Genomic DNA, 23,805 nt, shown 5'->3' with positions numbered 1-23,805 from the left:
TGCCTTATTATGGCATCATTAATGATGTGAAAAGTAAAGAAACTAAGTTTCAGAAATCGATTAGTCATTTTGCAGAACTCAAGCTGCCTAAACCTGTAGATATGTTTTTACTATAGCTCTTGAGCTCTTGTTAATTGACAAAGAAGCACCTTAAGCTCATCTTAATTGAAACTGTGTGAAGCTATGTGGTTAAGCTGTCCTTTTAAACTGCCATGAAAATGCATTAACCTGAAACAACACGTGGGTTTTTTTACCAGACCTGACCACAGAGAACAGTCCCTTAGGGCTATTTAACATGTTTTGCTCTGTTATCGCAGTCCAAGATCCCTTGTTCCTCCGAGAGGTCGCCAGCACTGAGCACCAGGACAAGTTCTTGGCAGGAAGTCAGCGGTTCCAGGTTCGATCCAGTCTTTCTAAAAAGTTCCCCATCCCACAGGGCTTGGGACTTGTACCAAGCTTTCATTTCTGATACCAAGTCAGACCCACCTCAATGTACCCATATATGTACAGATAGTTGCTCTCTTAGATCAATATGAAAGCAGGCCTCAAACTTCCAAACTTAACACACACCCTCAGATCATCTTCAGGCTTGTCGCCTTTCTCTCTGCTGGACCAGCTTGTTTGGGGAGCAGAGCTGGAGTGATTCTTCAAGCAGCAGTGTCCTGCGATAGGCTTGTGGACGCCGCTGGTCATTGCAGTTGGGTCTTCTGAAGGATGAATGTTCATAATATAAAAAGCCATGTACCAACCTTTGATTTTTCTTCAAAAGCCTCTATAACTTAGCTGAGTAGACTACCGTGTTCACCCAGAAAAAGCTATGTGTTTTTAACAGTTCAGTGCTGTAATTCCTTGCAGCAAAGGGAACTCTGAAAGCAGTGCTGTCATCTATTTAGCTAAGACAAAAAACAGCTGCTTTCGAGGGGAGCCATGAGCTAGAAGTGTTCGGGGTTTTTATTCTTTTGTTGTTGTTGTTGTCTTAAAACAATTTGGTAGCAAGACATGCTTCAGAAATACCTACATGTAATTAATTCTGTATATGCTGAACACTGTCAGAGACTGGGAGAATATTTGAATCTCAGTCACACAAAGAGTATTAAAAGGATAGCCATATATAATATACTGCAAAATGTGGGGTGGCAATGAATGTTTCTTTTTTCCATTCCAGCTAGCATGAACAATACATTTATTAGTGGGATTTTATCCTCAGTCACACATCTGGGCTGTTCATGTACGTAGGCCCACCATTTGGAATAGCATAGGAGTGTCACAGAAGATGCTTGGAAAGGTGAAGTGCCCTATTAAATCATTTTAAATGACCTTTAAATCAGGACACTGTATAAGAACGGGTGCCTTTCCCCAAACAGTTCTCTCTAATGGTGTCGTGATATTAACCATTCATTAGCTGGGTTTGTAGTGAATGAGGAGAAAAGCCATTTAACTTTCTGGCCTTTGTTAAAAAGGGAGCAATTTGAGTAAACCCTTTTAATATAACACAGCTTGGAAGTTCTAGATGTCGGCTCCTTTCTCAGAGTCAAACAGCACCAGTGCGTCATTGCTTCGGGCTCATCAGGCTACTGAATGCTTGTAGACATTGCTTGGTTCAGATGTTGTAATGAAACTGAAGATCCCCCACTCTGCAATCGTGAAGCAAAGTTCATGATAGTTAAGCAAAGCAAATTTTACAGGAGATCCTCTTCATCTGAAGAGAAAACCTGTTGTAGATAGCCTGTTGTCTCAGCAGTCTTTCTTAATAGCTACTGCGTGAGGCAGGATAGATTAGGTTTGAAGTTCACTTGCTCTAAGTTGTGCTCGGATGCTTATTTGTTACCAGGAATATCATTGCATACAGTCAACTGATTGGAGCAAAAGGTGACTTTTTTTCCAAACTAACTGGAAGATGCACAGAAAGTGAGAGGATGAGCCCTCCATACTTTAATGCTGTTGTTCCAGCAGCTCAGATTGCTTCTCAGGCTCTTTTGGAATATAACCCAAAATATGTCGCCAGGTAAATGTGTCTCTTAAAACGTGGCTCAAGGGTCTGAACTTGGAATTTATGACTAAGGCTAAGAGTGACTCTACACATCTCTTGTCTTCTCTACCAGTCAATCTACCTCCTCTCTCTTGCAGAATGTGGTCGAGGTTTGGTTTGTTTGTTCCGAGTTTATTATTGACTCCAAATTTTGAACAGATGTATAAAAAGATTCTTCCTCTAGGCACTGTTAGCAGCCAAGTAATAAAATTTTGATGGGCCTTCATCTGATACACTTCTAAAACCTCCAAGCCATCTTAGCTCTCCTTCTAGAATCCTAACGCCATCCTTTGCACTGCTTTGCAGTCTTCCCTTGCTCTTCCCCATGTGGTTCTCGAATAATGCAGTTGCCTTGTTCTTTGTTCTTTCTCTAGTGCAGATTATCAGGGAGTTAGAGGCCTTATCTACTACTCCACCCTATTTGCTGTTTTATTCAAACAGCTATCCTTAGACTTGCTCAGGAGTTTCTTCATTTTTATTTTTCATTTCATCTGGGTGAGATACCGTACCTCATCGTGCCCCCACCAAAACACACTGCCTACCCGGCTTTCTGTTCCACCAGGTCTCTGTTTTACAGGGCATTGCTTCTCTGGGTCCATTGCGAGAAATGCAAGGTGGCATCTTAACTGTACAGGCGTATAAATGCTTTGTGAAGTAACTGCTTTCGTAGAGCTTTCCATTAGCAAAGTTAAAGCATGTTCATAGCGCAAGATGGAAGATGTTATTCAAGTTTCCTATAGCATATGAACCTCTTGGTGTAAACTCTTGACTTGTAAATCCAATGGCAGAGCTTTTAACTGTTTAGTAAGGCAAAACTCTAGGTGTAGCTAACTGTCTCGGCTTTCCTTTTCTTCTTACTTTTTTTTTTTTTTGGCTAGTGCACATCTTAGACTCATACTACTGAAGGATATGTGTAATCTAAAGGAGTAACATCTATATGCATTTGGTTTATATGGAACAATAAGCTAAAATTTTCCATGAAACCATAATTTGTTGGAAATTCTATGCAGGCATTTTTAAATCTGGTTAATCTGTTAAGGACTTCCAGGACTGCTTAGATCTCCACTGTGAAAATCTTGAACTCTGAATTTATTTAATTGGGGAGAAAGAAGGAAGAACTAGGTTAAGAAAAAATGGGATCTTTTTTCACAATCTGCCAATACAGACTATTCGAAAAATACCAGACTGGGGAGGTTGCTTTCAAAAATTCCAAATTTATGGATAAGATTCCCCAATGTTTTTAACAACTATTAGAAATCTAAAGCGCACAAACTTTTAAATCTGTCATGCTTTCTGTTGTGGAAGGAACGTGGTGTGGTGTTAATCCTTTTAATCCTGGAATACAAATTGATTTTAAAATGTGTTGAATATTTAAGGATGACTTCATGCAAGTTAATAAACCATTTGTAAAGTGTTTGTATACAACCCTTTGTATCATGTTGTTGGTACACCTTACCAAATTTTTTTTGGGCATGTATTCCATTCTTAACTTCTGTACAATTTCTATCGTTGCTGTAAATATTCTAAAAGAGAAAAAAAGAAAAACTGTGGTAACCTTAATTATCAGCATGGAAATGGTTAATTTTTACTGAGCACAATGTATTTTTGAATGGGCCTTCCAAAATATGTCTTTAATAAAAATGCAGATTTTGCACTAGAACACTGGCATGGCTCGGTGGCTCGTCGTGTTCCTGCCGCGCTCCCTGCACAGCGCCTCCCGGTGCATCCATCCATCGGCCGGGAGCAGAGGAGCAGGGCAGGGCAGGCGGGCAGCAGAGCTCCCGTGCCCAGCACCTTACTGCTAGGCCCTGACGCTCCCGGTCTGAGAAGCTGGCACGTGTCTGGCTGCATAACGCATTGCTCCCGCGCATAAACTGAGGCTCTGCTGGGGAACTACCTGGGTGTCAGCGATACTGGGGGGTTCCCCTTTAATGGGTTCCCCTTTAGCATGTCCTGGTCATGACTTTTTTATCACTTTGTACAGCTTCAAAAAACTTTAAATATTTCTCCATCAATCCCTCATTCTTCAGGGTAATTGGAAACAAGCTGAGGAGCAGGGAGTGTTTTAAAGCTCCCAGCCAGAAACCTAGTTGAAATCCTGTTTTCCTGGGACATGGCTCTGCCCTTAGCACCCCTCTCTGCTCTGACTCTTCTAACCATCTCATGGTAATGAACGCAGGCTCTCGGTGCCCTTGGGTGCACTACCTGCAGGGCTCCAGAGGACAGAGCGGCCACCTCCTTGAAGAAGGCCTGGTCAGGCACCTCACCGTGGCAGCCACAGTATGTTCCACGTTGGTCTCCCTTGGGACAGAGAGCAGACTGGGTGTGGGTATCTCCCTCTCTGATGGCCATTAAGGGGTAATTTCTGCAGGAATGCATTAAGAAAGAGGGCCTACTCTTTTAGGAGCTGTACAGCTGGAGTGGAGGGACAGAGCTTGTCTCTTATCACGTAACTTGGATTGGGCAAGCTTGACTACTCAGCACAGTTTCCTCACATCTCTCTGTAAGCACTCCAGTCTAAAAATTCATGTCATGAAGCTAAAAAGAGCTCTTATTCCTACTTCCTATTTCAAAACTGTTGTGTTTTACAAGTTGCAAAGCCATACATCAGTCTCCCTACCTTTGCAGGTAAACTCCTGCAGGATTTCTCACTCCTAGAAGATTGCCTTTTCATCACTGCTTTGCGTCATTTCTGGCTGTCACAGTTGCTCCTCTGGTTAACGGTGATTGGAGGCATCTGTGCCCAAAATTAAAATGACATTGCTATGCTAGGAAAAGTTCGACTTTATGAGGAAAATCTTTGCATTTGTGTAATTGTGTTTTGGCTGCTTCTATCATGCTTTAATAATGCCCTCAGTCACACTCATACTTCAATATGCTGTGTTTATGCAGAGGTGGAAGTCAAGTGCACTTCTAAAAGCGTTTTAGGACCACTTAATTAATTAAGGCTCTCAGCACCCCTCTTTTTAGATAAGAGGCAGAGGTTAAGTGAATTTCCAGAGGTCAATTAGGAAGCGAGCGGCATAGCTCGGATGAGAAGAGAAACGCCTGCTTTAGCGGGCACCATTTTGATGTTGCAGATAAAAGCCAGCAGCAGGTCCCTTTCCCGTCCAGGCTGAGAGGTGAAGTGCAGGCAAAGGACAGGGGGAGGCAGGACACAAATGAGCTGTGAAATTCAGTGTGTGCCTGTTAGTTCCACCTTATTTATCGCCGTACATTTCAGTCTGGAAAAAGGGTCTGCTGTCCTGTTTGAAACTGGGAGACTGGAAGAGTGATAGCACAGGTCCTTTCTACCTGCACAGTCTTTCCTTCCTCTGAGGCTTTATTATATCCTAATATAGGCTCAGTCATGTGGTGGCAAATATATTAGCATGGTGTCTTGGTATATAAGGGCATGCGCTTCTGCTGACCTTCCCTGCAGAGCTTGCCTGGACTGCTATGCTAGCATTAATGGAGAGCCCCATGGATTTACTGATTTCTTATTAAGAAAATGTGCCCCTCAACCTATTTGTGGATAGGCAAAACTCATTTTGGGGGAGGACAGGGGGAGAAGCATGAGTGATATGGTGACACAATAATAATCATCATTTCAGCAGGTGGGGATTGGTCTTTCCTACATCTCCGTAGACTTCATACTATTGGTATAGTAGACGAGTTTTCAGACTTGCCAGAACAGCCTATTTTTCTGACAGTTATTATTTGGCTTTATATGGGGGGGGGGGGGGGGGGGGGAGGGCAGGAAATCATGACAGAAACATCCACCCTGTGAATGAATAAAATGTGATGAATTTCACAGACATCCAAAGGCTTTTCTGATCTTTTTGGTCGTTATCTCTTTAGTTTTAGTCACATCTCATCTTTTGCCCCACACAGCAGCCATGCAACTCTCTGCCCATAGAGATCAGAAGAGGTCACAAGAGGCAGATCACCTGCAATGAACCACTCCAATTTTGCTGGTGCATGCCCCACAAAACAAACAAACAAACAAAAAAGCCTTCTACAGTAGGGTTTAGCTTTATTGCCAGGCATGGCCTAAAGCAATGCTTTATTCAAGAAAGCCCTTCCACTCGCAGGGCGGGCGTTTACACTGCAGGACCGTCGCTGCAGGACACATCACCAGCGAGATGGGGTGGCCGTACAGGCGGACACCTCCTCATTTCTGTCCCAGAGGACCACGCGGGGCTGGCGGGGCCTCAGCCACACTTGCCCAGGCACTCGAGGAGCTCCATGCGGATGGCGATGCGCACGTGCCAGCCCAGCGGGATGAGGCGGATGTAGCGGGCCACGATGGGCGGCCGCAGCAGGTTCTGCACTGAGGATGACCGGTCTGAGTTGCCATAGAAAACCTGGCAAGAGAGGCACGGGCAGGCGGTTCAGTGTGACGCTCACTGTCACCGTAGCAGGGGGATGGCCACAGGGATGGAGCCCTGCATGCCATGGGGTAAGCCCCGAGCCCCATCCACCCTGCTTCTCCCACAGCATCCCTGTCTTGAGGTGCTTTCCCCCAAGGCCCAACACTTTCATGCCACCAAGTGGCCCACCACCACTGCGAGTGGCCGACGCGCAAAGTCCACCCACCCGGTTGTTCCCGGTCTGGTCCTTGTAGTAAACCCAGTTGAGATTCTCGTCGGTGCGGTACTGCACACTGTACTTGGTCATCCACTCGTCGGCGTCGCAGCGCCCTTGCGTGAGGATCCCCGAGATCACCTTCACCTCCTTCAGGTCAATCTGCAGCCACTGCCCGTTGTCCTGGTACTTGGAGAGCCAGGCACACCTGGGGGGACACCGCCGGCCCTGCTGCACCCTGCTCCGCCACCCGGGCCACCCTGCCTGCCCCATGCTGCCTGGGGGCCGGCCCCCCGTGCCCACCCACGGGACCCCCATGTGCACAGGGAGGTATTTTCAGACTCACCCGAAGCCTTGGCCGTTGAGGCGGGCCTTGTTGGCTGTCCATGAGGAGTACCAGCCCGTGTACTGCTCGGGGTTGGAGCAGCTGATCTGGTCGGGGGTGACAGCGCCGGACTCAAAGCCCAGAGGCTTGTGGTAGGGGCACTCTGCAGAGCAAGGGAGAAAACATGCTACCATCGGGGACTGAGCTGCTCTGCCTCCTGGTTGTGTTTGCCTGGCTCTTTTGTCAACACCCTCTGTGGTTTCTTTGGACCCTCCCCTCTCTGGCCAGGATGGAGGGGATGTTCTTAAACCTGGACAACAACCCCTATGGAATTTTCTGCCCAGGGGACACAATGGCTTAATATCTCACTCCTCTTGCATGCAGTCATTAAAATGCCTAAGTCTGTACTGCTTGCAGCATTTTCGGGGGAAGGTTTTATTCAGATGTTGTGATCTCCCAATTTCCTTCTTCCTGCAAGCAGGCACAAGCAGATCCAGGATGGATCCGTGGTCCTTGATCCTGCCTCCAGGCTATTCACCTCTGCCTGGTCCTTTAGAAATGTCTGGCATGGCTTTTCTTGCTGAGCTTCAGTTCCTCCATTCATTGTCTTGATATACAGCTGTGCCTACACAGCAAAATTGCTGAGCCTGCTCCAATCATCCCTCCACAAGCATCCTCAGATCTCCTGCATTTTCTCTTATGGGGATTATCTTTGTATTTGGAGGTGGTCTGGCCTTATGGAAAATGTGCAGGTAGTTCGGTGTCAGTGAGGTGTAATGCCTGGCCCTGCTGAAGGCTCAGGGACCTCCTTGTGAGTTTTTGCCTTCAGATCTTCAGGCTACCAAGCCCAGCTCCATAGGGGAGCAGGGACACACTCATTGCATGTGTGGTGCCCTCATGCCATATCAGCATGGCTCATTTCAAGGGGAATAAAAGAGCAAGTGAAGCTCTGTGCAGCTTTGCTCATGGGTGGGTCATTTTCAAGCCTTGGCCATGGCTGACAGAGTGGTATAATGCCTCTTGGTTACAAAATGAGCAGGGTGTCAGAGCACACCCAGGGCACAGTGTGACCACTGCCTCCTCCAGCCACTGCCCCTTGGTTGGCACAATGCCCAAGCATGCCAGCAGGACGGTCGAAGTCTCATCAGCAATTTCCACCAGGCCAGTATCTTGCATGTCAATATCTCATTAACATATTTTGTTCACTTGGTCCCTCATTAATGTATTTTCCCCCAAAAACCACACAGCTGCTGTCCCGCCTTCCTCCAGGCATGGAAACACCAAGTCCATTAACAACGGCCAGTACCAGCTGCTTGAAACCTCTGCACCCACAGCACACACTTCGCATTTATATGACGTTAAAGAAAGAATCAGAAGGAAACAGATTAGCTTTCACCTTTCTGAAGGGCTGAATGTGATGTGGTGGCAGGAGTAAAACCATGCTGTGGATTTATAGCCACCTGCCTTCTTGGGGACAGTTAATCATGCCCCCACCAGCTTTTCCACCACATTAAATGAAGTTCAGTAAATAGAAGTATAGAATCACAGGATGGTTTAGGTTGGAAGAGACCTTTAAAGATCATGTAGTTCAACCCCCCCATCATGCCCAAAACCCCATCCAGCCTGGCCTTGAACACCTCCAGGGATGGGGCATCCACAGCTTCTCTTGGAAACCTCTCCCAGTGCCTCACCACTCTCTGAGTGAAGAATTTCTTCCTTATATCTAATCTAAACCTGCCCTCTTTTAGTTTAAAGCCATTACTCCTTGTCCTATCACTACACGCCCTGACAAAGAGTCCCTCCCCAGCTTTCCTGTAGCCCCCTTTAGGTGCTGTTAGGCTGCCATAAGGCCTCCCTGGAGCCTTCTCTTCTCCAGGATGAACAACCCCAACTCCCTCAGCCTGTGCCCATAGAAGAGGTGCTCCAGCCCCTTGATCATCCTCGTGGCCTTCTTCTGGACCCATGCCAACAGGCCCATGTCCTTGTTTGTGCTGGGGGCCCTGGAACTGGTTAAGTTTCTCTGTGTAAGAAACTGCTTGTAGAGAGCAGCTGAGGTGGCCCCACATGTTTACTACTTGGCAGGCTTATCTCAAAGGCAGCGTGGTTTTACTTTTAGCAACACTAATCCACAGATCACACAACCGCAATGCAATTAGCAGGTCACCTTCTGGTGCACAGTGCCATGCTGCACACAGAGACCCCCAAGCAGATGCTTGGTGCCCGCCCAGCCAAACCACCTACACCACATAATGCCTTTATTGCTGACCTGAAGGAAACTCATCGAGTGGCTGTGAGGCCATGCAGAGAGAGCACTGCTACCACGCCAGCACAGCTGATCTGTAAACCCTCCCCAGACAGCATGGTCACAGGCAAGGAGTTGTGCAACATGCATTACCCAGGAAATAGACCTTCCTTATGCAAGGAGGAAGCCTTCTATTCAGCTACAAGATGATAACTTGTGAGAGCAGTCCCTCACACCCAACCTGGCCAGGAGGTCTGGAGCCACTCTTTTCACATACATGTCCCTTCCCTCAACTGAAGCTGGATCAAACAGAGCCAAGTCTGCCGCCTACCCCTCCTTGGTGCAAGTGACAGCAGTGCAGTACCATGTTTTTGCAAGGCTTTAGACTGAGAACTGCATGCCATTAAGGTAAAAAAAAAAAAAAAAAAGCACTATTAAACAGCAAGAGTCTGCAATGTAAGAACAGGCTGGCATCCCAGAAGTAAGCACTGGTAGGGAACCACCACAAGAAGGACTTCTGAATGGGTTATCCAGCGCCACCTGCAACTCAGCATTTCCACAAGGCTTTGCAGTGCTTTGAATGTGTTGATGCTATCATTTACGCATGACACCAGGACTGCAGGAAGCAGGGGGATCCTATGTGGTTATCTGGAGTGTGTGGTAACCTGTATTTCTCCAAAATATGCTTACACACAGCTCCATGCAAAGGGATACGGTTATACGTGTAGTATATGGAAATGCAAGGGATACCTTCTGAATGGAGTGAAACTCAGAAAAGGACAGAAGGGCCGCAGGTACCTACCCACCACTTGTGGGCTTCGTGAAGATGCAGTGACAAAGATGGTTGGCAAGATGGCTGCTCCCTTCTGGCAGGAGGGATGGAGGGGAAAGGGGACATCATGCATGGTCAGGGGACAGCGTGGTGGAGGGTACATGGTCCTGCACAAGGCCAACACAGACCCGCAGAATCATGGAATATCCTGAGTTGGAAGAGACCCACAAGGATCATCGAGTCCAACTCCTGGATCCCCACAGCACCACCCAAAAATCAGACCATGTGTCTGAGAGCGCTGTCCAAACAATCCTTGAACTCCAGCAGGCTCGGTACCATGACCACATCCCTGGTGCCTGACCACCCTCTGGGTGCAGAACCTTTCCCCAACACCCAGCCTGACCCTTCCCGTCCCAGCTCCATGCCGTTCCCTCGGGTCCTGTTGCTGTCCCCAGAGAGCAGAGCTCAGCGCCTGCCCCTCCGCTCTCCTTGTGAGGGAGCTGCAGGCCGCCATGAGGCCTCCCCTCAGCCTCCTCTGCTTGGGGCTGGACAAACCAAGGGACCTCAGCTGCTTCTCATACGTCTTGCCCTCTAGACCCTTCACCATCTTTGTTGCCCTCCTTTGTATGCTCTCTAATAGTTTTATGTCCTTTTTATACTGTGGCAGACAGAAAAATCTTGACAAAACTGAGGGATGGTGTGGAAAACCTGAAATGCTGACCCATGCCCAGGGCAGATGAATCCTCTCCTGGGAGTTTCTTTGAACAGGGAAGAAGCCTGCGGGCCATGCCCCAGCTGGCTGAGCCCTGGGGTTGACGTGGCTTCTGTGGGAGTGGGATACGTGGAGGGAGAGAGAGCTCAGGGGAAGCAGACGGCTGGGTGAGGATGGCTGGAAAGCCTCTGCGCTCATCCGCTGAGTCACGCCGCGGGTGGGAAGCCTTCACATCCAACACCAGCGTGGGATAGGAACACCTGTTTTTTTCCCCCTCTCATTTCTGCAAGCTCTGCCGGCGATGTCATCTCTTCCGTCTCTTGCAAATGCATGTTTTTATTTGCTTTCCAGCCCGTCTTGGCTCCACTCAGAGTGCTTCCAGGGTAACCCACCCACCCTCGTCTTCTGGCAGAGCAGCAAGGCCAGACACTGGGTGCCGGGGTGGCCGGTCCCCACATCTCCCCTGGGGAACCAGGGGCAGCAAAACACACCTCCAGCCATGGCACGGCCTCCTGCAGGAGCTGGGAAGAGGTAGTTGCTTGTGGGCATAAGGCAGATACCTCTTTCGGTGGCACCTGGACAGAGCTGTGAATCCCTCTGGGCATCGATGTGACACAGGTGTAGACGGGAGGGTGGTTCTGTGGGTCATATGAGCTAAATCCAAAGACCAGTCTGGCACCAATAAAGCCTTTCTGGGGTAACACCTCAGAGAAAATGAGGAGCAGTTGTAGAGGAAAGAGCATGAACAGAAATCAAGGAAGTTGGGTCACTGAGGAGCTGGGCAGGGACAGCCCGGAGAAAACTGAAACATAATTATGGCCACCTATTGCTTAAAAAGATGTTGCAAAGAAAGGATAAGCCATTTTCTTTGACCCCTGGGGAGAGAAGAAGAAGTCATAGGCCAAACTGCAGCATGAGGAAGTCAACCCACGTGGTACAAGTTTCCTAAAGCAAATTCTGCACATCCATTAGCTTCCCTGGGCAGTCTGCTGGAGCACCAGTGCTGGGGGCTACAGGGACAGCAGGTACCCTCTCCAGGCCTGGGCTGCTGCTGCCCCTCCGCTGGCTCATGGTCACCCTGCACCTCCCATGGGCACAGCTCCACCAGCCCCACTGGCAGCTGGGTTTGGAGCAAGCACTGCTGTAACGTCCTCGTTACAACATAAGATGAAATGGAGGAAGCTGCTGAAGACCATAACGCAACAATTGTTGAAAGAGAGAGAGCCCATTACCTGGCATGCACTCTAAGCTGTTAGTCCTGCTGGACCACACCAAGTTAGGACCTCCTTGGCAATCGCATTTGCAAGCCTTGCTGTGCCACAGCTCCAGTCTCTCATCCTAAAGGGAAAGTAAAAAAATAAATAAATAATTAAACAATCATCAATAATGACACAAAGCTAAAAACGAGTCCAGAAGTGAGCTTAGTCACCTGTATGGTCACGTAGGGTGACATCCACAGAGAAATAAAAGGTGTCTGCATCTAAATTTTGCAACCTACTTGGCTGCTGCTGAACCACAGTGTCACCACAGACTTCAGGGCCCCCAAACCATGCCACCGAGCAAGTGCCAGCGGCCACCTCCCAGCTGGGTGCCCCCAAAAGGACACTGCAAGAGTGGCAGTGGAAGGTTGTTGCAGAGTGAGCCAGAGGAGACCCTGGCACCATATACCTTCTGGGGGTCAGATTTTACTCGCTGATGCCAACAGCTGCTCTTAAATGCTGCCTGTGAAACTCGGGTGACCTTCATGGGTACAAACCCAGATTCACTCTTTCATTGCGTGAAGAAGGCATAGGAAGAATTTCAAAATACAAAGATTTGAAAATTGCCTCCGCTAAGGGGACCAGCGCCCTGAACCTGCTAACAAACCCACAGCAGATGTGGTCCCACACCCACCCTGCGTTACTCTACCTGGCCCCTGGAGGTGCTGAGCACTTGCTGCTTCTCCTACCACCTGTGGGAGCCGAGCCAGCCGTGAGGACTTACCTCGCTGGGGGAGAGGGCCAGCACAGCTGGGGCAGGAGGCATGGAGGGAAGAAGAGAGAGAGTTCAGACATGAAGATGCTGCCCGCGAACATCAGGAAATGCAAGGAGTATTACTCCTGAACTGGGTACAAATAAAGGGAGAAAGGACTGATGAATCTAATGCCTCTCCCCAGGCTGATTGCCAGGGGAAAGCAAGAGGACATGGGTATCAACATGGGCAGGAACAGGACACTGTATGCCGATGTCATTGCTACTTCCCAATGGGTTTTCCTTTTGATGGCTTTGATGTCTCCTCTTTCTGATCAGACATGCCTGAAACATCCTGAGGAGAAATCCACATTAGCTTCAGACTCTGCTTTCCAGCTATTCCTCCTTTCCATCTTCCTGCCCTAAAGTTTTTATTTCCCGTTTTGCCCATGGAACTTGTGAGCTGACGAAGGGTGAAATCCCAGCCTGCAGCCACTGCCAGTCACTGGTGGCTTCGGAGGGGACATGACTTCCCTAGAGGAGGCTGTCATGAGAGCCCTCCCTCTGAACTGAGATGGAGGAAAACAAAATGTAAATAGGTCTTCCCAAGCAGTCTTACATGCAAGACTCCTTTTTGTTCTTTTTTTGGTTGGTTGGTTGTTTTTTTTTGAGGGGGAGAGGGGGGTGGGAGGTGCAGTGGCTGTAGAGGAAGAGCTGCTATTTTTGCAACACCTGACCTGTTTTTATCTTCTGCCCGTCCCTGAGCAATGGCTTTTTTTATACAAACCCTTTCCTTGCTGAAAGGGCTCTCCCACTTCCCCATGAAGTCCAAAGCTGACTATTTTAATAGCATTTGGGCTGGCAGAATAGTGTCCAGACAGCTATGAAAATCATTTTTAGAAGCTCCTGTGACTGCTGATACTTCATCAATACAAGTCAGATGTCAGCCCTCACGTTTCCAATACCCACGGTGAACTTCCAAGCCACTAAGAACCAAGCTATGGAGCAGGTAAGATCTTGCATACAGAAACCATGAGAATACAGCAATCTCCAAACAGAGGTTTTGTGAATAGGAAAAGAGGATCTTTTTATCAAATGAATTAGGCTCTGAATTATTCACTGAAATCTAGTTATGATTTATTCATTCACACACTGTTACTTTGCTGAGCCTAGGAAGGTCCAACTAATGCTGGTAATTTACATCTTGCATTTATACAGCAAGTTTCGTCTCAAAAGACTCACAAATGCTGTGCAATTATAATCAACTGAAATATAAACTGTATACAAAGCTCTGTTTGTTACTGAAATGCAACGGCTCCTAGGGTTTGATAGTGAGCTCGAATGTATCAAGAGCCTGAAAGAAGAGCTTATAAAGGAACAAAATGGTAAAGAAATACATAAAAACATTTTTAAATACAGAGATGGTTGCCTTTGCTTCAGTTTCCTAGGACCGTTAAGCAGACCTCCAAATGTCCCACCTGGGCAGTGTGGCCTGAGAGGCCCTGGTGTTGGGAGAGGAAAGCAGAGGGAGCGATGCCCTTGCCTGCAGTTGGCTGGAAAAAGTAGTAATTGATATATTGGTGTGTTTACAGCTGTGATGGGCCCTGTCCTACAAAGGAAATGAAGAGGAAAGCTAGCTGCCAATAGTCTAAAATGTGATGGCCAGCGTGCTTTTTTAGTGAGCGTGTTTGCCTTCAAGGAAGGTTACAAAGATAATTGGTAATTGTAGGTCGGACAGAACAAATTGCTGCAATTCGTGGAAGAGTCTAAGTCCTGCACGGCCGCCGCAGGCTGTTGTTTTAAAAGCACAGGATTGAAAAAAAAAAAAAAGAAAAAAGAAAGAAAGAAACATTAAAAAGGAAAGAGCCCTATTTACAGCCCCTGAAGTGCCCCAAGACATTTGGCAAACCATCAGTTCAGTGAAATAAAACATTATTTGTGCGCGTTCATGAGAGAGAGGGAGATACAGCTTGCCCCTTTCCTGTCCCTCCATCCCACGTGCCGTGAGACACATCCAACACACGGCTGGCCCCAAATGCTGCCGCACAGCACAGCACGTGGGGACTGGGGCTCAGTTAAGCACCTGTGCATGGATTTGGGTGCCCATCCTGGTGGACAGGATGTCTTTTCTCTGCTTCTCCCCTTCCCTCCTCTTTCTAGCAGTGCAATGTCTGGTTTAAGCCCAGATTGCAATGCTCTTCAGGGCAGGATCCCGGTGATGGCTCAGTGACCACCACAGGAGTTTCCCCAGTGAGGTTTGTGTGAGTCCTGCAATTTGCAAAGGCCAAGGTGCTTGTCTGAATGCCGGGGGTCATTGTGTGGCTGCAAACAATGAGCAGGGATTCACATCAAGTCCAGAATGGGCAGCAGGAGCGCAACAGGCTGCCATGCAATGAAGCACTGTCATTTTAGTGACAGGAACAGAAAAGTGCAGGTCTCAGAAAATCTCTGGTCATGGAGAATGTGACTAAACACAAGATAGAAAGGAGGAAGGTAAGTGTGGCCAGAAGTAACACGGGTAAAGGCTGAGCACATCTCAAGAAGGTCACCTCTGGGAAATCGTGTTGAACATCCTGACCATATTGCCACAACAGCAAGCGGTCCTTTCTAGAGTGGCTAGAATTAATGGCAGATGTACAAGGATCAGAAAGCATGTCGTAACATAAAATGGAGAATTAAAATAAAGCATAGAGCAAACATCGGTCACTCGATTTACCGGAGTAAGTCGGTAAGTTGCCTGCTCATTGCAGGCACAGTATGTGGAAAATGTTAATAACTGTTTATTGACTTGACAATTTAGGTGGCCTAGATCTTCATCTGGAAAATAACGTTACCTCTCGTTTGTGCAAGCAGCGTCTCCACTGAACAGGGCTCAGAGAGATGAGCAAAACCATTTTCTCCCTGCTTCTCCTAGTGGAGAGCACAGCCTGCACGGTGCAGCACGTTCCCTGCGTGGCTGCTCCTGCGCAGCTGCTCACCTCCTTCCCTCCTGCACGTGAGGGACATTGTACAGGGGGAAGGAAAGCATTTTAAAACATGGAGAGATGTGACTGTGGCCCCAGAAAAGCTGTCTCAGGAATAAAAGAGGAGAATGGAATGAATAGCACTGGCTTTATCACGTTTCTGGAAAGGTGCTGCTCTCTCTTGAGCACTACAACACAAGAGCCGCAGCAAGCAGTTAGGTAAGGCAACACAGAGGGCCAAGAGCAAAGAGCACCTTTATCTCCAAAGAGTGGGAAGCCTCCTCCTACGGGGGCAAATGCAGCCAGGAAAGGGCCATGATGAGCCCTTGGTGGGGGCACACTTTTCACCAGTACTACACCTTTCCGCCTGCAAAGCAGCCACGAAGCCGCACGGCATTTTGCACCCAAAGGGTCCCAAGCCCTCCGAAAAAAGAGGTGAGTTATCTTCACCTGCAGGCAGGAGCCACCCTGGAGTCTTCAGATCTGCCTCCAGCACAAGATTTGGGGTGCCACACAGGCATCATGAAACCGGGACACTCATCCAGGGGCTCCCACATGCTCAGCCTGCTTCCCCTGGTTGCTGCTCAGCGCTAGAGCCAGCGACCGCAGGCAAGAGGCACCGCAGCGCCAGCACTGCTGCAGAGGGGAGAGGGGCTCATCCGTCGCGCTCAGCTCCTCCCTCGTGCTTTAATGCTGTTACCTTTTTCCTCATGTATTTTGTTGCTCTGTTTTTTTTTCCTGTTTTCACTTGTATTTAATTTTCTTTATTTAAATGTCGTTTTAATTTGGTTTCCATTTTTGTTCATTTGTATCATGTTTCATTTAATATGTTCTGGTATTTCTCTCAAAGTTATAAAAACCTTATATAAATAAGGACAAGTATACCTATTTAATTCATAGTCATTTTGCTTTTACACCTGCTGTCTCCACAGTGTTTCTACAAATCTTTTATGTTGTGAAAATATTTGAAAAAAAAAAAATCAGAAAAAAAATCAACCTTTTCCTCTCTTCTTCTTTCAAGCAGGGCAATTATCTTTTTCCCAAAGTGTTCCTTTGAAAATTTTTGGCCTTTCCTGATCTTATTGACGTGTTTGTTCCTTCTCACTTGGCTATGCAGAGCATTGCCTGCATAGTAATTTTAGTAATTTTGCTGGATGTATCAGCTGTGCCAAAGGGTGGCACTAAAGATGTTATTTAGTGCGATCCGAAGGCGGGTTTGGGCTTTTGGTTTTTGGTTTTGATTTTCCAAAGCTGTGAAAAATATAAAGGGGTGAAAAAAAAAATGCACCCTTTCTAACTGTTGAGATGTGCCTATTCCCCGACATGTGATGAGCTGGGATGGAGCGACGTGGCACCAGCACGTCACATTCAACATGCCCCAACCGTGTTTGTGTTACCCCTGACTTGGGGTGCTACGGATGGGGCTGGCAGCTTCTGGGGTGCTGGTGCAGGATCCTGCTGCTGCTGCTGCTGCTGCTGCTGCTGTTTCGGCAGGGTCCCCAGCAAGTGGGAGCCCAGCCAAAGCGCGGGGGCCGGGGTGCTCCTCTAAGCCACTGGCTCTGCTGGAGAAAATCGCTAAGGAGCTTATGGTGGCATCGGGGCAGGTGGCTCGGGGCTGACCCCCCAGCACCTTCTCCATAGTGAGAGAGGAGGGGGCCAGAGGAGGGCCTGGGCAAAGGGTCGCTGCCCGCCGATCATGTGGAAGGGGCTGCTTGGGCCGTGGAGCACAGGAAAATATGAAAACAACACAGTAGATTAAAAAAAGCAGTAAACTAGGGAGGAAAAAAAAATACCAAAATAGTGATGCCTGGAAAGTGATCCTGCAAGTGATTTTTCACTGCAGGCTCTCTGAAAATATCCTGATGTGTGGGTGTCTATTAAAAGCAAGCTGTGCCTGGGCTTCGGAGCAAGGTACAAGCTCGTTCCAAGGGCTAATTGCAGTAATGCGCCCATCGGGAAAAAGTGCTGGAGTCAGGGTAACAACCCCCTTCCAAGAAGCTCAGGTACCAGTAACATTTCTATGTGAAATGAAGGACAGCTGAGAAATCTGGTACGAGGGCAGTGAACAACTATTTGCTAGAAGATGAAAAGGAAGACCCGTCAATTGGAGCAGGCTACATCTGAGCATACCGGGATGAAATGGAGGTACGGCTACTTGAGGAACGCTTTCCTGCCCATTGCGTTTGGTAGACCAAAATAAGTGATGGAAATAGAGGAGGACTTTAAAAATTAGACAAGGGGAAACACTGAGAATTCAACATCTATGGGTGATACATCTGTCCCACACTGACACATCATATTCCAGCTACATGTTTATGTTTGTAGATACTGCACAGCACCCAGCGAGAGCAACCTCATCCTTAAGACTTCAGAGCCTTCCTGTCAGCTTTGAATAAGTCAGAAGTTCAAACGCAATACAAAAATGATCTCCTCATTCCAAATTTGGGTTAATTAAAACAGAAGGAGACCATCACCCTGAAATTTCTGTCTTCTAGCTCCCACTTAACTATCATCGCTACTTTTCTGAAAAGTAACTTTGAGAAAGCCCCAAGATTGATAAACACTTTTCCCATTTACTTTTTAACTTCTGATTGGTTTTTATTCTTAAAGAGCCTTTGAAATTCTTTTCCAGGACAAAATACCTGAAAGAGCCTTTAAGAAAAAGCAGATCTCTATCAGCAATGTCTTACTGCTAAAGAAAATGATCGAGTTTTGATTAATCAAGAGTTTTGATTAATGAAGGACCAGTCTTTCATATGTTACTGTACCTCATTTTTCAAATCAGCATTATTATTTACTCACTGGCTCAGCTGCACTACAATTTTCTGTGCAAATTCATATTTTGACAAATTACATGGCAATTTTTTTACTCTGCAATTACTTTGTAAGACAGAGTTGTACTACTGAATATTCATAGAGCTGTAAGAACGCTGCTCACTCATGTACATAAATTACGCATCTCCTCCACAATTTTTCCTTTCCCTGAATTATTATTATGCTTCCATGAGAGTGCAGAGAGGAGCTCACCCTGTACCCCACAGCCCCCAACAGCACAAAGAGGAGTGGATGAAACAAGGAATACAAAGAGGGACATCAGAAAGCACCTCTCGGGAGGCAACGTGCATACCTTTGTACCAGAAAAGAAGAGACAGCAGGACGCTTCCCATCTTGAGCTCCATCTTTTCCTTCCTCTTTCAGGAATAGCTTCTTAGCCGGCTGCTCAGCTTTCTGGGAAGGAATGAGATTAACTTAAGCATTGCCTAAGCACCTTACGCTCCTCCATTCTCAGGATTTTATCAAGTAGCATCAAGCCAACCACACAATTATTACTGTCAAGCTGCATCCTAGAGGATGTGCCATGGGTAAACGGTAAAAAGTACTGAGGTACTGGCACTGTGAGTGTGAATCCAGCTGTGTATTTAGACATGTCCACATAAACAAGGATATGCCTACCTAGAAACCATATATACCCCCCATACAAACGCAGAGGACGTGTCTAATGCTTATAAAATATAGTCTATTATATGTAGTGAATATTGTCTGTTTTGTGCAATATGCATTAACTATCTTCCACGCCAACTATTTACCTCTACACCATCAATGCCTGTCCTAATAATTGCTGCATGTAGGAATCTGCCCTGGCCTTACTGCTCTTTCAGTCACCTAATTGCAAGGGGCTGAAAACTACAATTACTAGATCAAACAGAAATAGCACACTTTGGTTGTTTACTTGCAGAGATGTAAAAATCTGAAATAAAAAAACTAAACCTCCCTTTGCTAACAGTTCTACCTATCGTATTCTCTCGTTACTTGGTGCTGTCAACCCAGCATCAAAAACAGTTATAAATTTGGTTTAGAAGTGACTGAAAGACTCAAGGCTACCACAGATTGCTAGCGATTCCAGCAGATCTTGCACCCGTTCCTCCAATCTCTGTTAATTATGTGCAATTAGCGGTGAATTTTTAAAGGGGGCTTTTGAGAGCGATTGCTTCAGAAGCAGTTTCCTCTGTTTCAAAAGATGCCCGACTGCATGCGCAGGGAGTAGGTTATCACTGCATAACTCACGTGGGCTGTGGGTGCATTAAGCTTGGTCTGTGTTCAGTCTTCTGGTCTATGGCCATTCAAAAAACGTGGAAAAAACAAAGATGCTGATTTTTTGGAAAGAGTTCCCTGTGGCAGGATTCATCTCACCTACCTTTGGATGCCTACAAACCATGAAAGTCCTGTCCATGGGATGTCAGACCCAGCATTCCTCTGCAGTGGTGGGACAGGGGCTGCGTCCCTAGTCCCGATGCATCCCAGCCTCAGCAGGGTGTGTGGCATGGAGAGGTTGAGCCTCCTGCCAAGTGTGGGGGGGGGTCACTGCTTTGGGCCCCAAACACCAGGGCATGTCAATGCATCCATAGACACACAGTAGAGATGAGGTGAGGCCTGCAGTTATCTACACTCAGTGTTAATTACACCCTTTTTTAGGTCACCCATCCCAAGGAAGGCCAGTCCTCCTCTTGATGTCTTCTCAGCCCTCCACCTCCATCAGTTGCAGAGATGGACCTGGTCCCACCTTCACATCTACCTCGGTGGGCTGATACAAGGCTGTCCCGATCTTCCTCATGTTCCGTTCTGCATCCTCCCGTTGTGCAACCTCCCATAAATAAACCTCTTTTAGCAGGTCGGTCCTGAAGCATCCCACTCCTTGCTGGTACCCCACGCTGTAGAGCTCCACATGTGATGGGGCACAGCGGGGCAAGCAAGCAGGTGGCTTACCGCCGGACACCAGAAAGGGGATCATTTTCCTCAGGACAGGGCAGCTCCTGATTTTTTCCTCAGAGGCCTCACACTCATTCACAGCACCCCTCACAGGACAGCAGGAGCCATCAGAAGGTCCTGCCATAGGTCTTAGTTTTGTGTGAGAAATACAATAGCTCAGGGATGGTGTTCAGAAATAGCACAGTTATTATCAAAGAGCATTTCATTCAAAGGGATGTCCTCAAAGCTGGCAGATCCCCGGTTATAAAATTCCTTCCCCACAGAAAAAAAGAAAGGCAGCCTTTGTACAAAAATATGTCTGTGGCATTACAAAATATGAAATTGTTTCACGTGAAGAGTCAGAGAGACTTAAAACTGAAGTTTCTGTACTCCAGACCCTCTGTGTCTATTGCTGTTGATAGTGCTTCATTTTAATAACTGTAAATGGCAAAACCATGCTGCCACTGCAGACAGCATTGCTAAATGAATCACGTAGTTAATTCCTAGCAGCCAGACAAATATTTCCAGGTATAAAAGACAGAAAACATTTTAAAGCCAGTGCACAATACAGCACCACAAAAGGCTATATTTGTCATTTATTTATTTAAAAAAAAATAGCCTGGCATTGGTTATGATTATGGAACATAATTGTGCCTGGTACAAACAGCCCAGAGTAGGACAATCTCATTACATCCATGCTTCTAAGTAAAACAGTCAGGTCCACCCTTTCGACACATCTTCTCCAGGTCTAGCTCATGTCCTGTTGACCCTAAGAGATTTTGTATGTTTTTATGGCCCTTAGATATTTTTTCCTGCTTTCTTCCCTCAGACTGTTGGAAATAACACAAAGACCACCCTGCACCATCAGGATGTTTTTATTGCACAAAGCTGTGAGTATGGCTTGCATTTCCAGGGGTACATAATGGTGTGAAGCCCAGGCAGAAGGGGGAATCAAGCAGAGTGGAGATTGTTTGACTCAGTGACTGGGGATGTTTCCTGGAATGCATCCCTCTCCAGATGGGTGGAGGCACTATCCAGAGAGTGGCTAGTTGGCCTGCACCACAATTTTACCAGGAGCTTGCTAAAAATTAGACAGCATGGATGGCTGGAGGCCATTGGTTAACAAATGCAACCACAGCTCCACACCATTTGAGGAGCCCCATGCCAGCTTCTTAATGCAGACTTGCACTTTCTGCTAGAAGCTTTGTTTTAATGAGAAATTAATCTGCTTCTGGGCACAGCAGAGCAGTGTCTCCAGGAGCTCTCCAAAGGCACCAGCAGGTGCAGAGCCTTCCTGGCACTGGACTGCACCTGCAGCAGTGCCCTCGGGGGAGAGGCAGGAGACGAAGGTGCCTGTATGCAAGGGAAGCACAGCTCCACACGGTGATTTTGTGTTTCTCCCAAAGTCAGAGTGCCAGACAGTGAAATGAGAGCAACATGCACGAGTTCGTATGTCTGGAATCCAAGCACAGGTGCCACACGATTTCATAGTGCTAATGTGTGACTGGAGCACTTTGGTCTTAGCACAGTTAGGGAATGTACAAAATACAAATTTATACGTGTACGTGTGAATGACAGGCATCGCTCAGAAGCAGGATACAGATGTGCTGAGAGAGTGAAACTGCCAATGGTTTTGGAGCTTGAGTCAAAGCTTCAGGAGCTGTATTCCCTTGATGTATGGAGCAATGGTGATCTACACACACTGAAGATCTGTCTCTTGAAATAAAATAGTAGCTTAAGTCCTCTTCTGGAGAAAAACAAACAAACAAACAAATGAAAAGCAACAACAACAACAACAACAAACAAAACAAAACAACAAAAAAACCTTTCTCCTCAATGCAACAAAACAGATGCAGCTAGTTACTTGGTGCTGGCCAGCAGGATCTGGCACAGTCCCCTGTGACACTGGGACTGTCATTAGCAGGGTGAGCATCATGGGATCACCACCCCAATTAGACGGGACATACCTTCACTGAAGTCTTGCATACACTATATTGGAGAAGTCTAGGTGTAGCTGACTCATATTTGGACCTGGAAACAACCCTGCCATGACAGGCGTTTTACCCTTGAAGCAGGACTTAGCATGGAAGTCTCATCTCCAGCTGGGGTCTCCTCACTTCAGTGTGCTGGAGCAAAGGGATCCTCTTGCTCCTGCACAGACATCTTTTCCCCAGGCCCCAAGGAGGCACCCAGGGGTTACCATTTTCTAAAAGCTTATATGTGCAAAATGAGATGGCATGCAGTTAAGTTGCTGTGACGCAGGGTGAGAAAACAAGGTATGAGGAGCAAATGAGGAAACTGCGTTTAGTCTGGAGAAGAGGAAACTGAGGGGAGACCCCATCACTCTCTACAACCACCAGAAAGGAAGTTGCAGCGAGGAGGGTATCAGTCGCTTTTCTCAGGTGACAAGTGATAGGGCACAAGGAAATGCCCTCAAGTTGTGCCAGGGGAGGTTTAGGCTGGGTATGAGGAAGAATTTCCTCACAGTGGTCAAGCATTGGAAGGGGCTGCGCAGGGAAGTGGTGGAGCCCTTGTCCCCAGAGGTGCTTAAGAGACAGGTGGACGTGGCACTAAGCAACAGGGTTTAGTGGTGGACTTGGTAGAGTTAGGTGATGGTTGGACTTGGTAATCTAAAGGGTCTTTTCCAACCTAAATGATTATATGATTCTGAGTTAATCAGCTCCCAGTTAATAGAAGCGATGCTAGTCTCAGTACTGGGGAATGCACGCAGGGAGTTAACCGCACACAGGGAGGCAGGCCGCTGCATGGTGTGAGAAACACTCCGTAGCCAATAACTTAGGCTCAGGCGAGGATCTCAGTGAAGTAGTAATTTATTCGCGATTGCAATGGCGGGCGCCCCACAAGCAGGAGAGCGCACCTACTAGTTCCAAAACACAGTTTATATACTTTTTGATGACAGGACCCTCCCCTGTTTCCCCACTGGAGTGGGTAATCCAGGTTCACAATCTATCTGATGCTTCACAGACAATGCCTGGCCTTCAGTTGCCGGCCTGTTTTTGAGGTGGTAATGGTTTCTCCCCTTATCTGGCTTGACTTAACATAGTGATTTTCACCTGGTTGCTCTAAGGAGTCTGGTTGTCTGCATTTACGAGGTCACCTGCTGAGCTTTCTTATCACTGTAAGCATATCTCAATACCACATTCCTTCCTTCTAAACAATGTAACACTGCAAAAACAACATTTCTATTCCCACAATGGGTGTCAGCGGGGACCACAAAATGGCTCCGGGGCACTACGGCAGGCTCAGCCAGCAGATGTAAAACCTACAACTCCTGCCCTGCCAGGCAGAGGGGTGGAGGGAGCTTTGGTGTCCCAGGGGGCAGCAGCCAGGAGAAGCCACATCTCGCTGGCTTTCTCTGCGTTTTTTTTTGTTGTTGTTTTTTTTGGGGGGGGGGGGGGTGCAAGACCTGCAGCTACACTGTCTAAAATTGTTTGGACTCTTACAAAAATATGCTATTGCACAGGGCCTGCGGCAGATGT

General features: G+C 47.3%; 2 protein-coding genes across 2 annotated transcripts in view; one reads left to right on the top strand and one right to left on the bottom strand.

The window, feature by feature from the left end:
* BEND2 (BEN domain containing 2) overlaps positions 1 to 23,805 on the top strand; it is a 446,678-nt gene that overhangs the window by 410,877 nt on the left and 11,996 nt on the right. The window lies entirely within an intron of this gene.
* RS1 (retinoschisin 1) lies at positions 6,171 to 18,738 on the bottom strand. Its single transcript, XM_035542287.2, has 6 exons — positions 18,687 to 18,738; positions 12,630 to 12,655; positions 11,879 to 11,984; positions 6,942 to 7,083; positions 6,608 to 6,803; positions 6,171 to 6,375 (listed from the first exon to the last, which is right to left on the bottom strand). Exons 1-6 carry the CDS (start codon positions 18,736 to 18,738, stop codon positions 6,223 to 6,225), a joined length of 675 nt encoding a protein of 224 aa, XP_035398180.1. The 3' UTR covers positions 6,171 to 6,222.

Source organism: Cygnus atratus, chromosome 1 (genome assembly GCF_013377495.2).
Source record: "Cygnus atratus isolate AKBS03 ecotype Queensland, Australia chromosome 1, CAtr_DNAZoo_HiC_assembly, whole genome shotgun sequence".
Classification (NCBI taxonomy): Eukaryota; Metazoa; Chordata; class Aves; order Anseriformes; family Anatidae; genus Cygnus; species Cygnus atratus.
The sequence above is the reverse complement of the archived record's forward strand: the minus strand, read 5'-3'. Positions and strand labels throughout refer to the sequence as shown.

Coding starts and splice junctions, on each gene's coding strand:
- RS1 (XM_035542287.2), bottom strand. CDS start 18,738: ATGGAGCTCAAGATGGGAAGCGTCCTGCTGTCTCTTCTTTTCTGGTAC. Junction 12,656..18,686: donor TCTTCTTTTCTGGTACAAAG/GTATGCACGTTG, acceptor CTCCTGCCCCAG/CTGTGCTGGCCCTCTCCCCC. Junction 11,985..12,629: donor TGGCCCTCTCCCCCAGCGAG/GTAAGTCCTCAC, acceptor CTTTCCCTTTAG/GATGAGAGACTGGAGCTGTG.